The sequence below is a fragment of the Tenrec ecaudatus genome, chromosome 7 (assembly GCF_050624435.1).
Source record: "Tenrec ecaudatus isolate mTenEca1 chromosome 7, mTenEca1.hap1, whole genome shotgun sequence".
Lineage (NCBI taxonomy): Eukaryota > Metazoa > Chordata > Mammalia > Afrosoricida > Tenrecidae > Tenrec > Tenrec ecaudatus.
Genome location: NC_134536.1, coordinates 60,361,551 through 60,377,007, shown reverse-complemented (window position 1 = coordinate 60,377,007; position 15,457 = coordinate 60,361,551). Strand labels below are relative to the sequence as shown.

General features: G+C 42.0%; 1 protein-coding gene across 1 annotated transcript; it reads right to left on the bottom strand.

The window, feature by feature from the left end:
* Nucleotides 1-136: 136 nt before the first annotated feature.
* On the bottom strand, nt 137-15,390 carry TUBE1 (tubulin epsilon 1). Its single transcript, XM_075554657.1, has 12 exons — nt 15,268-15,390; nt 15,100-15,173; nt 13,682-13,734; nt 10,976-11,033; nt 9,350-9,465; nt 8,339-8,460; nt 7,353-7,540; nt 6,960-7,135; nt 5,778-5,918; nt 3,490-3,630; nt 872-1,046; nt 137-748 (listed from the first exon to the last, which is right to left on the bottom strand). Exons 1-12 carry the CDS (start codon nt 15,290-15,292, stop codon nt 590-592), a joined length of 1,428 nt encoding a protein of 475 aa, XP_075410772.1. The 5' UTR covers nt 15,293-15,390; the 3' UTR covers nt 137-589.
* Nucleotides 15,391-15,457: the final 67 nt, after the last annotated feature.

The following is a 15,457-nucleotide window of genomic DNA, read 5'->3' as shown; positions in this document are numbered from 1 at the left end:
GTAAGGTGCAATGACTGGAACAATTTCACTAGATTATTACAGGTCACTTATTTTCAACTCTGGTTTAGTTCTGTTCTTATGTATAAATGGTGATATTTAAATTAATGTTAACAAGGAGCAATGTTTAAAATAATAACATTTATTATAGAATCAAGTGATTTGATAAAAACAACTATATTTAAAAATAATTTAATAAAAATACATATTAAAATAGAGATACAAATTGTGATTCTTTGAGTGCAAATGTGTCATTACCACTCCCCTCTCCCCCAAAGCCTCAGAAACCGAACCTCCTTCACAGGTAAAACAAATCAGGAAATTTAAACATAAGATTAAATACATATTATAAATAAATACAATGTTAGAATAAGGCATTTTTCTGAAGAAAATGTTCTAAGTTAAGGTACTAGGACTTCACTAATTCCAACGATCATCAAGTTGTGGTTCACCGGAAGCCACTCTTTTAGACAACAAACAGATATCCTGATAATATGAGAAACACCAACTGGGTTTTCTAAATCACAAAAAAAGCTGAAACAGAAAAAGGTAAAGTGACTGAACTATGTGAACTTCAGAAAAAGACATGTTTTCACATAGCTATGCTTAGTCTCGGCAGTTCTTGCACAGGCCTGCTTTTTGTGGCATCTAGTTGGCTGTACTCTTGTATGAGTGCTGACAACGATGATGCAGCTTCAGAGAAACAGCTTTCCTCCATGCCTTCGACTTGCAGATAGTGATGAAGGTGAGCCTGCACGAAAAACAGGAAACATGGCCATTTTAGACATTTAATGCACACAGAAATCCTGTAAAATGAGGGCCTTTTAAGTAGCCAAACTAAACACCCACCGTTACAAAGTGTACTAATAATTACCTTTTTCCTGTAGAGCCTTGTGAACCTCTCTCTCAGTTCCACGAAGGTCGTTTTCACACACGTGTTATTTGCTAAAGCTAGTAAGGAATGAGAGTGACCCACAGGAGGCACTGAACACAGGCTGGTTTTCCAGCCTTCTTGATTCCAGGAAACAAATTGTAGCGAAGGTTTTAATCTACGATAGAAAAATTGAGGAAGAGAATTAAGGTATTAAAAATGTTTGTCATATTATAGCAGCCTATATTCATTAAACTAGGGCATTTACATCACTTTAATTACTTAGTTTCTAATACACATGAACTACTTCTTACTTGTGGTCGTTATATATTCGTTTGTAAATGTGAGGATTAAGAGTGTAGGCGTGGAGTCTAGCCTGTCAATCAGGTCATAGCCAATGAGGCCTCTGTGTGGGCATGGCCTTCTCCTGAGAATGCTGGGAAATCCTGTATTTCTTCCTTGGAGATGGAAGTCACTTCTCTCTGTTCACTCGCTGCGAGACATCCCTGAGGAGAAGCCACATGGACCTACTCTGATGCAGCCCTGGGTGCTGGAGCAGCCACGCAGAGGGCCCAGGCAGTGCTGAGATGCTTACAACGCCACTGGGTCCAAAGACTTTACCCACTAGCTTGTGATTCTTCTGCATTCGGCATCACTGCATGAGTTCCGTGAGTCTGAAAAGGACCTTTTAGATTGGTATCGGACATATGGGCTAATATTGCTTTCTTAATGTTCAATTATCCTTTATATAAAACTCTCTCTTTTATACACATATGAGTTTCCATGGATTTGTTTCTAGTCTACCCGGACTGACACATTACTATTCGCAGTATCAAAATTAGTTTAGGGAAATGTCTGAGAGTGAACTAAGGAACACTTAGTGATGGTGACTTAAAATCATCAAGAATCTGGAGATGTAAGAAAAAAAGTCCGTTTTAAATTTCCTTTGCAACTAAATTGACATAGATAGTAAGACATGGACTTAAAAGTAGGAGCCGTGGCGGGTGGAGCAGTGGGTTGAACGCTGCGTAGGCAGTGCACATGGACAGCCACACTCCACACAGGAGAAGGATGAGGATGTCTGCTTCCCTGTAAGATGTATAGCCTTAGAAAAACATACGGAACAGTTGTACCCTGTCCTGCAGGGTCTCTAGAGTTGGAATTAACTTCGTGACGGTGGTTGGGGTAGGAGATAGTCCTAATAGTGGAAATAATAAAGACATTCACAAGAGCAACTCAAACAACACCAGCTAACACTCCCTACGCACCATTTAATACTCACAAATAACAACACACCGCGGCACCGTTCACAATCGCAAAGAATGGGAAACACCTAAATGTCCACCCGTAGACGAGTAGATTAGAAAACTCTGGCACATACACACAACGGAGTACTATACATCCCTGAAAAGCACTGAGCAGCACACAACATTCCGCTGGTTCCTTGAGACTTCCTCACTCCCCACAGGCTAAACCGGAACATGTACACTGGTACAGGTAAGAGCTGACACCACATGGAATCCAGGTCAGATAAGCCCCTCAGGAACAGAAGTGGGAGTAGTGATACCAGGAGGGTAGGGAAAAGGTGGGGAAAGGAGGGGAGGGAAGGGGTAACCGATGGCAATGATTGACACATAACCCTCCCTTGCCCGGGGGACGAACAACAGAAACCGTGAGGGAAGGGAGACAGTGGTCGGTGTAAGGTATGAAAGTAATAATTATAAGTTATCAAGGGGTCACGAGGAGGGGAGGGAGGGGGGATAAAGAGGAGCTGATACCAAGGACTAAAGTAGAAAATAAATGTTTAGAAACTAATGATGGTAACATATGTACAAATAGGCTGGATACAGCTGATGTATAGATTATTATAAGAGCCCCCAATAAAATTATCTTTAAATAAAAGAAACAAAAAGCAACATTGTATCATTAATATCCTGTATTTTCTTTCTTTTTAAAAAAAATCATTTTATTAGGGACTCATACACCTCCCATCACAATCCATACATATATCAATTGTGTACAGCACATTTGCACATTCATAGCCCTCATCATTCTCAAAACATTTGCTTTCCACCCAAGCCCCTGGTATCAGGTCCTCATTTTTTCCACTCCCTCCCCCCTCAAAATTTATAAATTATTATTTTGTCATATCTTGCTTTGTCCCATGTCTCCCTTCCCCCACTTTTCTGTTGTATGTCCCCCAGGGAGGAGGTCATACGCAGACCCCTGAAATAGGTTCCCCCTTTCCAACCCACCTCCCTATGCCCTCCCAATATTGCCACTCACTCCCCTGGTCCTGAGGGGATCATCCGCCCTGGCTTCCCTGTGCTTCCAGTTCCCATCTGTACCAGTGTACCTCCTTGGGTCTAGTCAGGCTTGCAAGGTAGGATTCGGATCATGACAGTGGTGGTGGTGGTGGGAGGTGGGGGGGAGGAAGCATTTAGGAACTAGAGGAAAGTTGTATTTTTTATTTTCTATTTGAGGAAAATAAGCTAAGTAGTTTGGTCAAGGTCACACTTTAGTAAAACTAAATTACAAGAATTTGAAAATAGGTAGTCTTAACTACTGTGCTCCATTGTCCTGAGCAGTGCACATTATCTTGAAAATCATAAAAAGCAAACCTTTCAATATTTCTGCGAAGATCTGAAATCTGTACATTTCCTCTAACCATCAAGGCACAGGCGAGGTAGAGATTATGTTTGGGGTCAGCCCGAATTAGCTGGTGATCTTTGCTAAAAGCGTCTGAAAACATCTGATCCAGCCTAGGACAATGAAGGAGCCATAGTTACACAGAATGATACTTCTATGAATGTCTGTGAAATAAAGAGCCATCTAAAGGTAAGCAAACCATATATGAATCTATGCCCAACCTCAACTGTCATTTTCTTAATGAATCTTGATCACAAGCATGAGAAGAAATTATGAAGTATCTACTTTTTTAAAAAGAAATGCTTCTGTAATATGTTGTTGATTTCTGATTGTTACACAATTTTAACTGCAATATAAATGAACTTCTATGTAGTACTCATTTCTAAACTTACTATATTATTGTTTAGTTCAGTATACACACTTTATAATAACAGAACTACCAAAACTTATTGAAAGCCTGCACCACTTTGTCACTGTAGAATAGATTACATTGTACAAGTCTTAATAATTAGCAGGGCACCACTGAAGGGCAGTGCCAGGCTCTTCTGTAATCGACAAAACTCTGTAGGGTCCCTAAAAAAGGGAGACTATTTAAGGTTCTTTTATCCTTCAGTTACAGACAGGAAGACACATGTGACTGAAAAAATCTATCTAATAATACACAGGCTCCGACACCCTTAATCAACCAAATTCTGGTGCTTAAATCCAGTTTACTCAATATAAACAAGCCTAGGTCCCTTTAATAATTCTAGGCAGCTGTGTGAGCAGAATCTGCAGAAAGTCTGAAAGAGGGACAGGAAGTATACTGCCTACTCACTCACTAGCTATTTACTGAATGGATGCTATGTGCTAGCTCCTATTCAAAGTGCAACGGGTCCAGGAGGAATAAAAATGCCCTGCTTGAGAAGAGCTTGTGTTAGTCTGAGTACCCCAAAGCAGAGGGATAGAGGAACGCGTGAGCTTGGAGAATTCACGAGTCCTTGGTCACTGCGCTCCACGTTCTGGCGTGTCGTGCTTTGGGGCGGGTTTTAAGGGTGGAGGCACCGTTTCATCAGAGGCCCCAGCAACGAGGAAGGATCACTGTACCAGAAGTAGGCAAACCCATTCCTGATTTTTCTTCTTATCCGGTAAGTGATAAAAACAAGTAAGGAGCTACTTATAATTGTTAGCATACTTAACTTTGTGTATATTAGAAACAAAATTCCAAAAATATATACTTTTTTTAGTTATGATTTTTCTTGACCTCTAATTACTAATTTTCTTTTGATAAAGATGGACTGTGGATATAACTGACATTAATGTAAACCACAGTCAAAATTACACTCACTGTTTTAGAAACTACTTATACGAAATCCGGATTATTTTACAACTCTGCCCTGAAGTAGTGTATTTTTTAATCAAGGATAAATGTGTCTATTTGATGATGCAATTAAAATGATAGCTCTTTGCAATAGCTTCAGAATCGCTAAAGCAAAACCAAAATGAATTAAAAGACAGTAACTTCCATGTGGATTTACATTTAATTAAAAACTATAAAATAAATCATAATATGAATTTTAAAAATTGAAAAAAAAGGACACAAGTCTAATTTTTATCAAAATATACCAAGTAAGATCACAAAAAATTCATTTGGCTTTGACCTTCTCAGGTTGAAGGAACAAGTCCAAGCATTTTTTCTTCATGTTGAATTTAATTACAATGTCTGTATTTCTCTTTTTTTAAAGAATCAACTTCAAATATTAAAGTATCTTAATTACCACTTGTGCAATAAACAATAGAGCCTAAGTTTATATTCTATGTGACCACATTAAAGGTGAAAACTATATATAACATAAAAGGTATCCATTAAATGTACTAAATTTCAATATGCTGAGATGTTGACAATGAACGTTTAATGAGTGATTTCCTGTTCTATTTACTGTGCAAGTCGTTTTGCTTGCCCGGCCACAGCCTACCACTGCGTAACATTCACCTCTTCTTACGTAGAATATGAACATGGAAATCCACGATGACCCAATGTGTGCAGAGCAGAACTGCATTCCATCGTTTTCCAGCATAAGGTTCCAATTGCCAGGCTCTACCTCTGAGTGCCCTCACGTGGGTTTGAACCGCCAACTTTAAAGCCCGGCGCTTTATCCTTTGTGCCACACAGGGGCTCCCCGGAGTCACCACGAGTGGTGACTGACTCAGCAACAACTATAACATCTAATTATCAAGTCACTTCCAGGTCACAAGAAACTGGAATAGAGCCGCATCTTACCTCCGAGGGGGCACATTAACGTCTGCCAGTGTATAGAGAGGCGTGAGGCTTGACACAAGATAATGAAGTTGAGGAAAAGGAACTAAATTCATGCTGATTTCATTAAGGTCCATATTAAGAGACCCTTCAAACCTTGCAGAGCTAAAAAAACAAATCAACATGAAAATGAGATTTCCATTTTTAAATGGTATACTTTAAAACGATTTATTTGGGAAGCATTTCCACACATCCTCTTGTACATTGTTCTTTAGTGCAGTAGATATGTGCTCTTTTTCCTTTTTTGGCGGAGATATTTAAACTATAACCCACGGCTATGTTGTTGTCAAATCATTTCCCACTTACAGTGGGCTCTCTCTCCCAGGCTGCAATCTTTAAAGGGAACGGCAGCCAGGCCTTTTCTCCCGTGGAGAAGCACCTCTCTGTTAGGAGCCGAGTGCTTATTAACCATGAACCACCAGGCCTCCTGACAATAGCGATAGCCATACTTGTATCGAGATGATCTGAAGTGTGACCAGCATACCACTAGCTGCTAATGAAATCTAAGATATCTTATTTAGCACAGTCCACATGGATGTAAGCATGTGACCCAGTACCAGCTGCCACCTGAGTCATTTCTGACTTATGCTGACCTCAGGGTAGAACTTTGCTCCACGGGCACTCATGACTATGACGTTGGAAATCCTGGCTTTCAAGATGCCTTTGGTGGTTTCAAACTGCCAGCCTTTCCGTTAGTGGTTAGCACTTAGATACTCCATTACACATATATAGGTAAATACTAACTTAATCACCCTATAAACTTTTACTAAATTCCTCAAAGGCCTGCTAAATACATTCTGGAATCTTGAATAAAGCATTTCCAAAGTAATCTTGTAGACCAAAGTCTAGGTTACCTTTTAGACTAACTAGCTAGCGAGGGAGCACAGATGAACAGATTGAAAAGACTGACATTCACAGCAAAAAATGTTTGATTTTATCTAACCAAATGGTTCTTAAACTTATCCACCTTCAAATCTTGTATCATCAAATATGTGTTCAACATTCTATGGAAGTACTTTGAGAAATATGCCACGATCTAAAAAGGAAACTAAAACACACACAGAAGCAGCTCCTACAATGTAGAATAACTAAGCAATGATGGTTAAAAGCCTAGTGACACGTGGGACATGCCATCGCTGTGCTTACCTTGTGAGGTTGAGAAGCAGGTTTGCGACAATGTTGTTCATTGCGTCAAAGGGCTTCTCGTGCCGCTTTCTAGAAGCCCCCGCACTGGAAGTAACCAGGCTCTTAGGTTTCACGGTTTCCCCCAGTTTTCCAGATTTCACCACGGTGTCGATTTTGCTAATGATGTCAAATAATGACTTTTGAGGGAAAACCATTGGGAGAGAAGCTATTAGGAAGTATGGCCACAGATGGCATTCGACTACGCAGGAAAGAACAGAAAGGAAAACATGTAAGCTTGCTTTTTCTCTAAAATAGAAGGCTGACTAGTAAAGAGGAGAGAATGCTTCAAAGAAGCGCACAGACATAGCACCGAGTGCGTGTCACGTTGTCTGGGCATTCCCGAGTCATTCTTACTTGGTTGTCAATGGGCAACACGCAGTCTGCGTGCTCGCTGAGTTCCTTCATTGCCAAGATGCTGTTATATGGGGAGGTTATGACATCATCCTCACTGGAAGGATACACTGAAGTCACAAATCGGTATACTTCTGGGAACTCATCCTCAAGCACCGTTAGTAGAAATGTGCCAAGTCCAGATCCTGTTCCTGAGGATACAGATAGCGTAGGTGGTTCAGAATTCAACTGTGGAGACATTTGTTCAGGAATTTAAATTTTAGGTTTATTTGTAGAGAAAAGTGTTAAAGTCTTAAATTCCTACGTTACTTCTGATTTATATAACTGATCAAACTTTAAGGAAGGCAACACGGGTACTGAACTAAACCAAACCCATGGACAGAATTGATCCTGACTCACAGCACAACAGTGAGAGACCTGCCCCATGGTTGTCAAGTTTGGGAATCTTTAAGGGTGCTGGCCTGCCACATCTTCTTCTTGTGATGGGTTTGAATTACTGACCTTGAGCTTAGCAGCTAGGCGCTGTAACCACGGTGCCACCAGGGCACCCTACAACATGGGTGGTGAGGCTTCAAGTCCTGAAATGCATCTCTAGCTCTGTGCTTATTAGGTGGGCTTTCTCTATGTCACGTCTTTTCACAGCTATAATCATATATATGAAGGGCCTTCAAAAAGTGTGTGGAAATATGTCATTGTCTTGTAATTCCATTTTTCCACTAGCTTTTTGAAGCCCTCTCCACCTACATGCGCACGGAAACACACATACTACCCAAAGTATTGGCTAAAGAGCAACAGGTTCAACAGTATTCAGTTTTAATGTCAAACAATTTTTAAAATAAAAAGTTATACACATAAATACATAGATGTATAAACATACACTTAAAATAGTTCTATTTTTTTTGTAAAGTACAGGTCGGAAAACAAAACTTATGCTTGCAAAACCAATTCCCACCTGTCTCTTAACTCTGTTGTAGTTAATCAAGTCTTACCTCCTCCCATGGAATGTATTATAAAGAAACACTGCAAACAGTCACACTGCTCTGCTGATTTTCTAAGTTTCTCCAAAATTTTTTCTTGGTACTGACTGCCAAAAACTTTGTGACCAACAGCCCTGAAAAGAAAACAGATTTTTTAAAAGTTCTGGCATGGTTGAATTTATAATTTCTGAGTTACATTATGAGGTTAACAGACTAAACATATTCTATTTTATAATTTCATGTCAGTAAGTTGTATTACAACATCCCAAAAGTTCTAGATTAAAAATGTAACAAAAATCATGCATCCACAATGCTCAGATATGGAGTCTTGGTGGCAGTGTAGGTTAAACACTGGGCTGCTACCTGCAAGGTTGGTGGTTCAAATCTACCATCTGCTCTGTAGGAGAAGAGGGAGCTTGGCTGCTCCAGCCTCCAAAACTATGGCGCAGTTCACATTGTCCTACAGAGTCCCTGTGAGTCAGAGCGGACTTGCTGGCCATGATGTAATGTCAACTACCTTGAGATCCAGGTGGGTTGCTAACCTAATGCCACCGCCACCACCACCACCACCAGCCCCCAAAATATTTAAGGGCAAACACGGCCCGAGGCTAGCTGTGAATCCCAAGACAAGTCTGGCTTGTACCTGTGTACCACCCTATTAAATTCACCTCACTGGAGAATTTCCAATGAAGTCAAACACTAAAGGTAAAATAAAAAGGGTACTTAAATATGACTACTGTCACTGGTTAGTTTTCTGCAAGAATCAATTTACAAAGAGGAAACTGGAAAGTTAATTTTTTATTGATTGCTTAAAACATGCAAATAAAGTAAGAATAAATACAAGGGGCACAGAAGCACCGAAAACAACCAGGATTACCGTGAGGCAATAACTTTTAAGAGTTATGTCTGGTAACATATACTTTGCTTTCATGTCAGCAAGACCTATTGAAAAAAAAAAAAAGGCCTTTTTTCGGTATTCTCCTAATGGTTGACATTCAATTTTTATGTTCAGTATATTCTCACCAATTATTCCCTGAGCCAGAAATATCGGTGATGAGCTGCTTGCTGTCAAATACATCTCTCAATGGTCCCTGCAGCATTTCATTCACTACGCCCTCTTCCATGTCAATCAAGACAGCCTGAGAAAGAAATACAAGATAATCAGGAGATTTTCCTGTAGAATGAAAAGAACTCGAGACAGATTTGTTCATTCTTTTGGCAGAAGGTGAGGAAAGTGCAGCCACTAACAGTGAAACGACTTGCCCACAATTGCCCAGCGAATAGCTGAGATGCAAACCCACGGAACCTGCCTTGTACAATCTACAACTGGGTCCTATTATCTAACCAAGGGCAGCAGTTGAATGAAATCTTTGTAAGGTACTAACTATAGAAGTCACACTATAGGCACATTTAAATTGTGGGTTCAATGATTTGTGTAATTAGTCATGCTAATGGGTACTTTATGACTAAAATTGTACAATACAATAGACTATAAAATTTTATTTTGCAAATGCATTCCCTTTATATACAGAAAGCATTATATACAATTTTATATTATTTGGTTGACAAATTTTAAGTAGTTTTCAAAAATATGTCTGATAACATGTAACTTTCCCCTTAGACTTCAATAGCTATTTAACTAAAATAAGAGGACTTCACGCTATGTGCAAACTGCAGTACTAGAAGTTTTGTAAAAGTGAAAAAACCAACAAAACCAGCTTATATTGCTTATGAGATGATTTATGGCAGATTAGATATACATACAAAATAGTAAGTCCTCAATACTTTGCAATCTGGCAAAGGGAAAGATAAAAGAGGACAGATCAATTCCATAGTTCCTGAAGTGAGTGACATGCCTGCCACTTTCCCAATCACTTAGCATTACGATTGACAACAGCCTTTCTATTCCATCCTCCATTCTATCGGGCCCATGCTCTGCTCTCCCTTTGGGAATTTACTTCAAAAGCTCCAATTCATTGCCATGGAGATAATTCCAATCCATAGTGACTCTATAGGGCCGAGTAGAACGGTCCCTTTGGGTTTCAGAGGCTATGCATTGACACGAGCAGGAAGTCTCCCTTTTCTTGTAGAACGGGGGTGGACTTGAAGTTGCTAACCTGTGGTTAGCAGTCTAATGCACAGCCATGGCACCACTAGGGTTGCCGGGACGTTACCAGGGTGGCTTTAACTCTATGTCTGGGGAGTATTCGAGGCTCTTCCAGAGGCAACCAAGTTCTGAAGTCAAAGCTCTTCCAATTCCTTCCAGCGTCAACTTATCAAAACCTTTTGGCCTCTGGTTTTCTCATACGCATATTATTAGGTTCCATCACCTTGGTTCCGACCCACAAAGACTCTATGCACAACAGAATAAAATACTGCCCGGTACTATGCCATGCTCACAATTGTTCCTATTTGTGAGCCCACTGGTGCAGCCGCGGTGACAGTCTATATGCTTGAGGGCCTTCCCCTCTTCACTGTCTCTCTACCAAACACGATAGGGTTTGGGGATGGACACAAATGCCCGATTAGTTAAAATCTCTGGCACACTTTTTTCTTTGAGAAGTCAAAATAAAAATTTGTCCTCATGATAGTTATGGGAGTAGTTATTTTAAGAACACACACTATGAAAGGTTCAAATATGTATCTTACTCGTGCTTTTAAAGAACAAATTCTTCCCTTGGAAATACTGCCACCATCACCAACCACTCTGAAAGATAGAGAAAAGTTCTTTGAGATTGTCCAGGGCTAACAGCATTGTACGATTAACGATGTTATCACAGAGTTAACTTCCAGCTGTGTAAGGCCATGTGCGGCGCACACAGCAGTCATTCCGTCTCCTCACTTGCCAGGAGCCAGTAAGGCTGAGTGAGGTGCTTCCTGCCTGCAGGCTCCTTGGGTAGAAGACTGACCGTGTAATCCAGTTCTGCCCAAGGACGGCAAGAAGAGGTTGGCTGACGCAGTTGGTGCCAACCATCTCATTTCCTGCTTTGACTCCTGAGGCCCATTATAGCTTTGACGTGATAAACTCAAGGAAGAAAAGGCAGCAAGTACTGGCTTGTCAATTGTTGGGAAGATATGATCTGCATCTCGGGGCTACTGCTAACCTACAACGTTCTACGTCCACATTTCTTTGAGAGGTCACTAGGTGTCTTTATCGCCTAAGTCACCACTAATTGTTTTCTTCTGCAAGCAAACATAAATTGATTGGGAGACCAGTTATACAAAAAGCCCTGGTGGTGTAGTGGGCAGCACACTGGGCAGATAACTACAAGGTCAGCAGTTCAAAAGCACCAGTCACTCCATGAGAGATGAAGCTTCCTGCTCCTCAAGATTTAGTCTTGGAACCCATAGTTCTACTATGCCCTACAGCGTCACTGAGTCTGAATTGATGCAATGATAGTGAAGTTTTTGAAATATAGAAATCTAAGCCATATAGCTCACAAGAAGCCAGAATATGTAAAATAACTTAAATTGAGATGTTTTGAGCAAGGTAATGGCACACTATGGTTTGGGTTTACTTTCCTTCAGTTTTTTGTGTGTGTGTGAAAACTGTTACGTAGGTTTATGTTTTATCTATGACTATGTTCACGCTTCTTGAAATGGTCAAGGACTTCATCTTGCTTACATCCAAAATGGAAGCGGCAATCCAGAGATCTAATGTATTAGGCAAATCTGCTATACAAGACCTCTTTAAAGGGTTGAAAGCAAGGATGTTAACTGAGGATTATTGTACGTCTGACTCAAGTCATGGTATTTACAATTGCCTCATATGCATATGAATGTTGGATACTGAATAAAGAAGACCAAAGGAAAACGATGGGTTAAATTATGGTGTTGGCAACAATATTCAAAGTATCCCGGACTGACAAAGAACAAACAGAACTGTCTTAGAAGTACAGCCACTTTCTTCTGTCGATCCATATATTAACTTTTCTGGTTTTTGACCTCTCTGGTTGGTCTGACTGTACTGCAGTGCGACGTGGCCTCTGCCAAGGTGCCAAGAATAATTTCTGGCTTCACAAGCTGAGGGTAAGACTGTAGAATTCACCAGAAGTGGATTGAATTGGTGTTTTCCAGAAAATAAATGCCTTAAAGATACGAATGAAAACTGGAAAATTTCAATGGATTGAACCTGATTATGTATTTCATAGTGGCCCCTGTGGGTTTCCAAGACTGTAACTGTTTACCGGAATAGAAAGCCCAGTCTTTTCCCCTCAGAGCTGCTGGTGGTTTCAAACGGCCAACCATGCAGATCACAGGTTAATGAGTAACCACGACACCACCAGGGCTCCTCGATTATGTATTTTTCATTTAAAGTCTACCACCATGTAGTTTCATATAGAACAAGAAAAACACCAACATCCCCTGATCAAATGTTAGCAAGTGTTTACATGGGATCCCAGCATCACTGAGCAGAGTAGGCTGTCTTTTTGATTCGTGCGGTGATATGAGCACACCACAGTAGTGTTGTTTCCTCCTCCCCAGTTAAGGTAACTACTGCTGCCTGAGCAGGAACGACATTTCATTACGCTGCCTTTACCTCCTCTTCCAAAGATTGCAGTTGATGGAACTAAAGTGTCATCAAAATTCCCAATTATAGTGTACAACATCAATAATGAGTAAAACCAGAAAGTAATAGTTTCAGAGAATTGCTTTGACTGTGGCAAGGTTGGAAGGGAAACAGGTTAAAAATCACCCTTACTATCATTTAAAGTCTAAGAAAATGCAAATGCAAAGAATCTACTATAATTTTATTCCTTTCCCTTACGAATTTAATATTAAAAACTTCAGACAAAGTGAATGTTAGTTTAAATGACTGTTTCAAATAAAAAGTACATGACACGTATATGCAAGGTCTTTTCAAAAAGCTTGTGGGAAAATGGAATTAAAAGGTAATGAACTTTTTGAAGCTGCCTTGAATACTTTATTAAGTAAACCAATACAATACGACAACTGCTTTCTAGCACACTCTAATCGTTCATTAAGTATTCTGGGTCATAAGTAAGGTCAGAGAAAAGTACACAATAAATTTTCTCTCCCAAGTCAGCCATGAACAGATGCCCTAACAAGATATCCTCAGAGAAAAATCGCCATCTTTATTTTATTTCAAAGTGAAGTTAAAATAAGTCATGCTGAAGGATTTGCTTCCTAACATGGTGGCTTCAACAGAAAAAATGGGGTCCTCTTCTACAGAATATGCTTTCAGCGATGAGAAAAACAAAACAAACAAAAAGGCAGTCAAGTTCTTCACAGTTATCAACTGTTTTTATTGTCCTTCACATCTGAAGACTGCTCTCCCTGTCTGTTGACAGGAAAAGGTTCATCATGCTCTGAGAGACTCCAATGGCTTCTTACCTGGTGTCCACATTTCTAAAGAAGCTGCTTATTGCCTCATCATAAATTCCTCTCTATAAAGAGAAAAAAATCTATTTATAACATTGTATAGTTTTAATAATTGCACAATGTACATAGTATCACACCTGCTATTTTAACATAGTACGTGGAATGGCCTTGTGGAGAGCCGGGTGGTGTAAGTGGTTTGCAATTAGCTGCTAGCCTAACAGGATGGCAGTTGGAACCCACCCAGGGGTGGCTCCCTGCAAGGCCTGGCATGTGTGTCCTCCAAGACCATGGCCAAGAAATCCCTGGGGGGCAGTTCTTCTCTGTAACACGGGATTGCCAAGAGTTGCAACCTACGGCACAGTCATGCCACCACCCCACCCCACCCCCACCTGAGTGGCTTTAGTGTTGTGGTGAGTTGTCATCTAGCTGGCAGGATTCATGGCAAACCCTCTGTACAGTGGGGACAGGGCCATTATGACTCATAAGTGTGTTTTCAAGGGCTGATTTTGGGAAGCAGATCGCCAGGCCTTTCTTGCGCGTGTCTTACAGAGGAAGCTCTGCCCACACCTGTTCAACATCAGAGCAACACACTCAAGCATCCACTGACAGATGGATAGTGGCTACTGATGAGGTGCACTGGCTGGTCCTGAACTCAAGTCTTCTGCACGAAGACGTCTACCAGTGGTTCTCAACCTTCCTGATGCTGAGACCCTTTCATACAGTTCCTCATGTTGTGGTGACCCCCAACCATAACATTGTTTTCGTTGCTACTTCATCACTATCATTTTGCTACTGTTATGAATCGGGCAACCCCCAGGATGAGAACCGCTGACGCACACCGATGAATCTATGAAAATGCATGTCAGGATTCTTCCAATCACCTCGCCGGAGAATCCATGCTGCGAGGCAGCAGAGGTGATGGAGGATTCCCCGTTCAGCAGCCAAGCAGGTGCATCAAATGAGCTTTCTCTTAAATTCTTGGCGACCTTTTCAGGTAGTGAGGGCTACACTGCCACGACACGTGTCACCTACTGTAAAAAGCACGTTCACATACAGTACTACCTCGACCTCGCTGATCTTCACAAGACCCTGGATGAATGCGAGGGGCCTCGAGAAGTGGAAAAACCGATGGTGGAGCTCTGGCGGCGCAGTGTTACGCACCGGCCCGCGGTTTGACGCCCCCATCGGCTTTGGGCAGAAAGACCGGGCTTTCTACTCCCACCGAAAGGCAGCCTCGGAGCCCAGCGGGGCAGTTCCACCCCGCGGTCTCGGTCAGTGAATGCCGTCAATCCACGGTGAAACACCGGGACTCCTCGACAGTGACTGTGCCACACAACGGAGAGCGGCCAGATCGAAGCTGAGCTCGAGCTCGCACGTACGGGGGCAGGGACTTCGATGACCCGCGGCGGGGAGGCTCCGGGAGCCGGTACCTGGTTGACCGCGGCGTGCTCCCTCAGCGCCAGGTCCCAGAAGCAGCAGCCGATCTGGTTTCCGCACTGTCCCACTGCCGCCAGGAGGCGAGGAAGGAAGACGGACATGAGACGGGGGACTGGAGGGGGGGGCTCTCGGCCAGGTCCCCGCCGCGGGCCGCTACTTACCCTGCACGACCACCGACTGGGTCATGCCGAGGAGCCGGCGGCGCGAGGCAGCCCGGAGCCCGCGCCAGCGTTCGCATTCGCCCCGCCCACCGCGCGCTCCCGAGCCCCGGTCGGCCGTAAGTCGCGCCGCTGCCGCAAGTCGCGGCCGTCGTCAAGCGCGCCTCGGGGCGCTAGCGGAGACTTTACTTCA

What these genes read in the sequence shown, in the direction of transcription:
- TUBE1 (XM_075554657.1), bottom strand. Translation starts at nt 15,292, where the DNA reads ATGACCCAGTCGGTGGTCGTGCAGG. An exon ending in CCAGTCGGTGGTCGTGCAGG is followed by an intron (nt 15,174 to 15,267) that starts GTAAGTAGCGGC and finishes TCCTGGCGGCAG; the next exon opens with TGGGACAGTGCGGAAACCAG. An exon ending in TTTGTTCTTTAAAAGCACGA is followed by an intron (nt 9,466 to 10,975) that starts GTAAGATACATA and finishes TTTCTTTCTCAG; the next exon opens with GCTGTCTTGATTGACATGGA.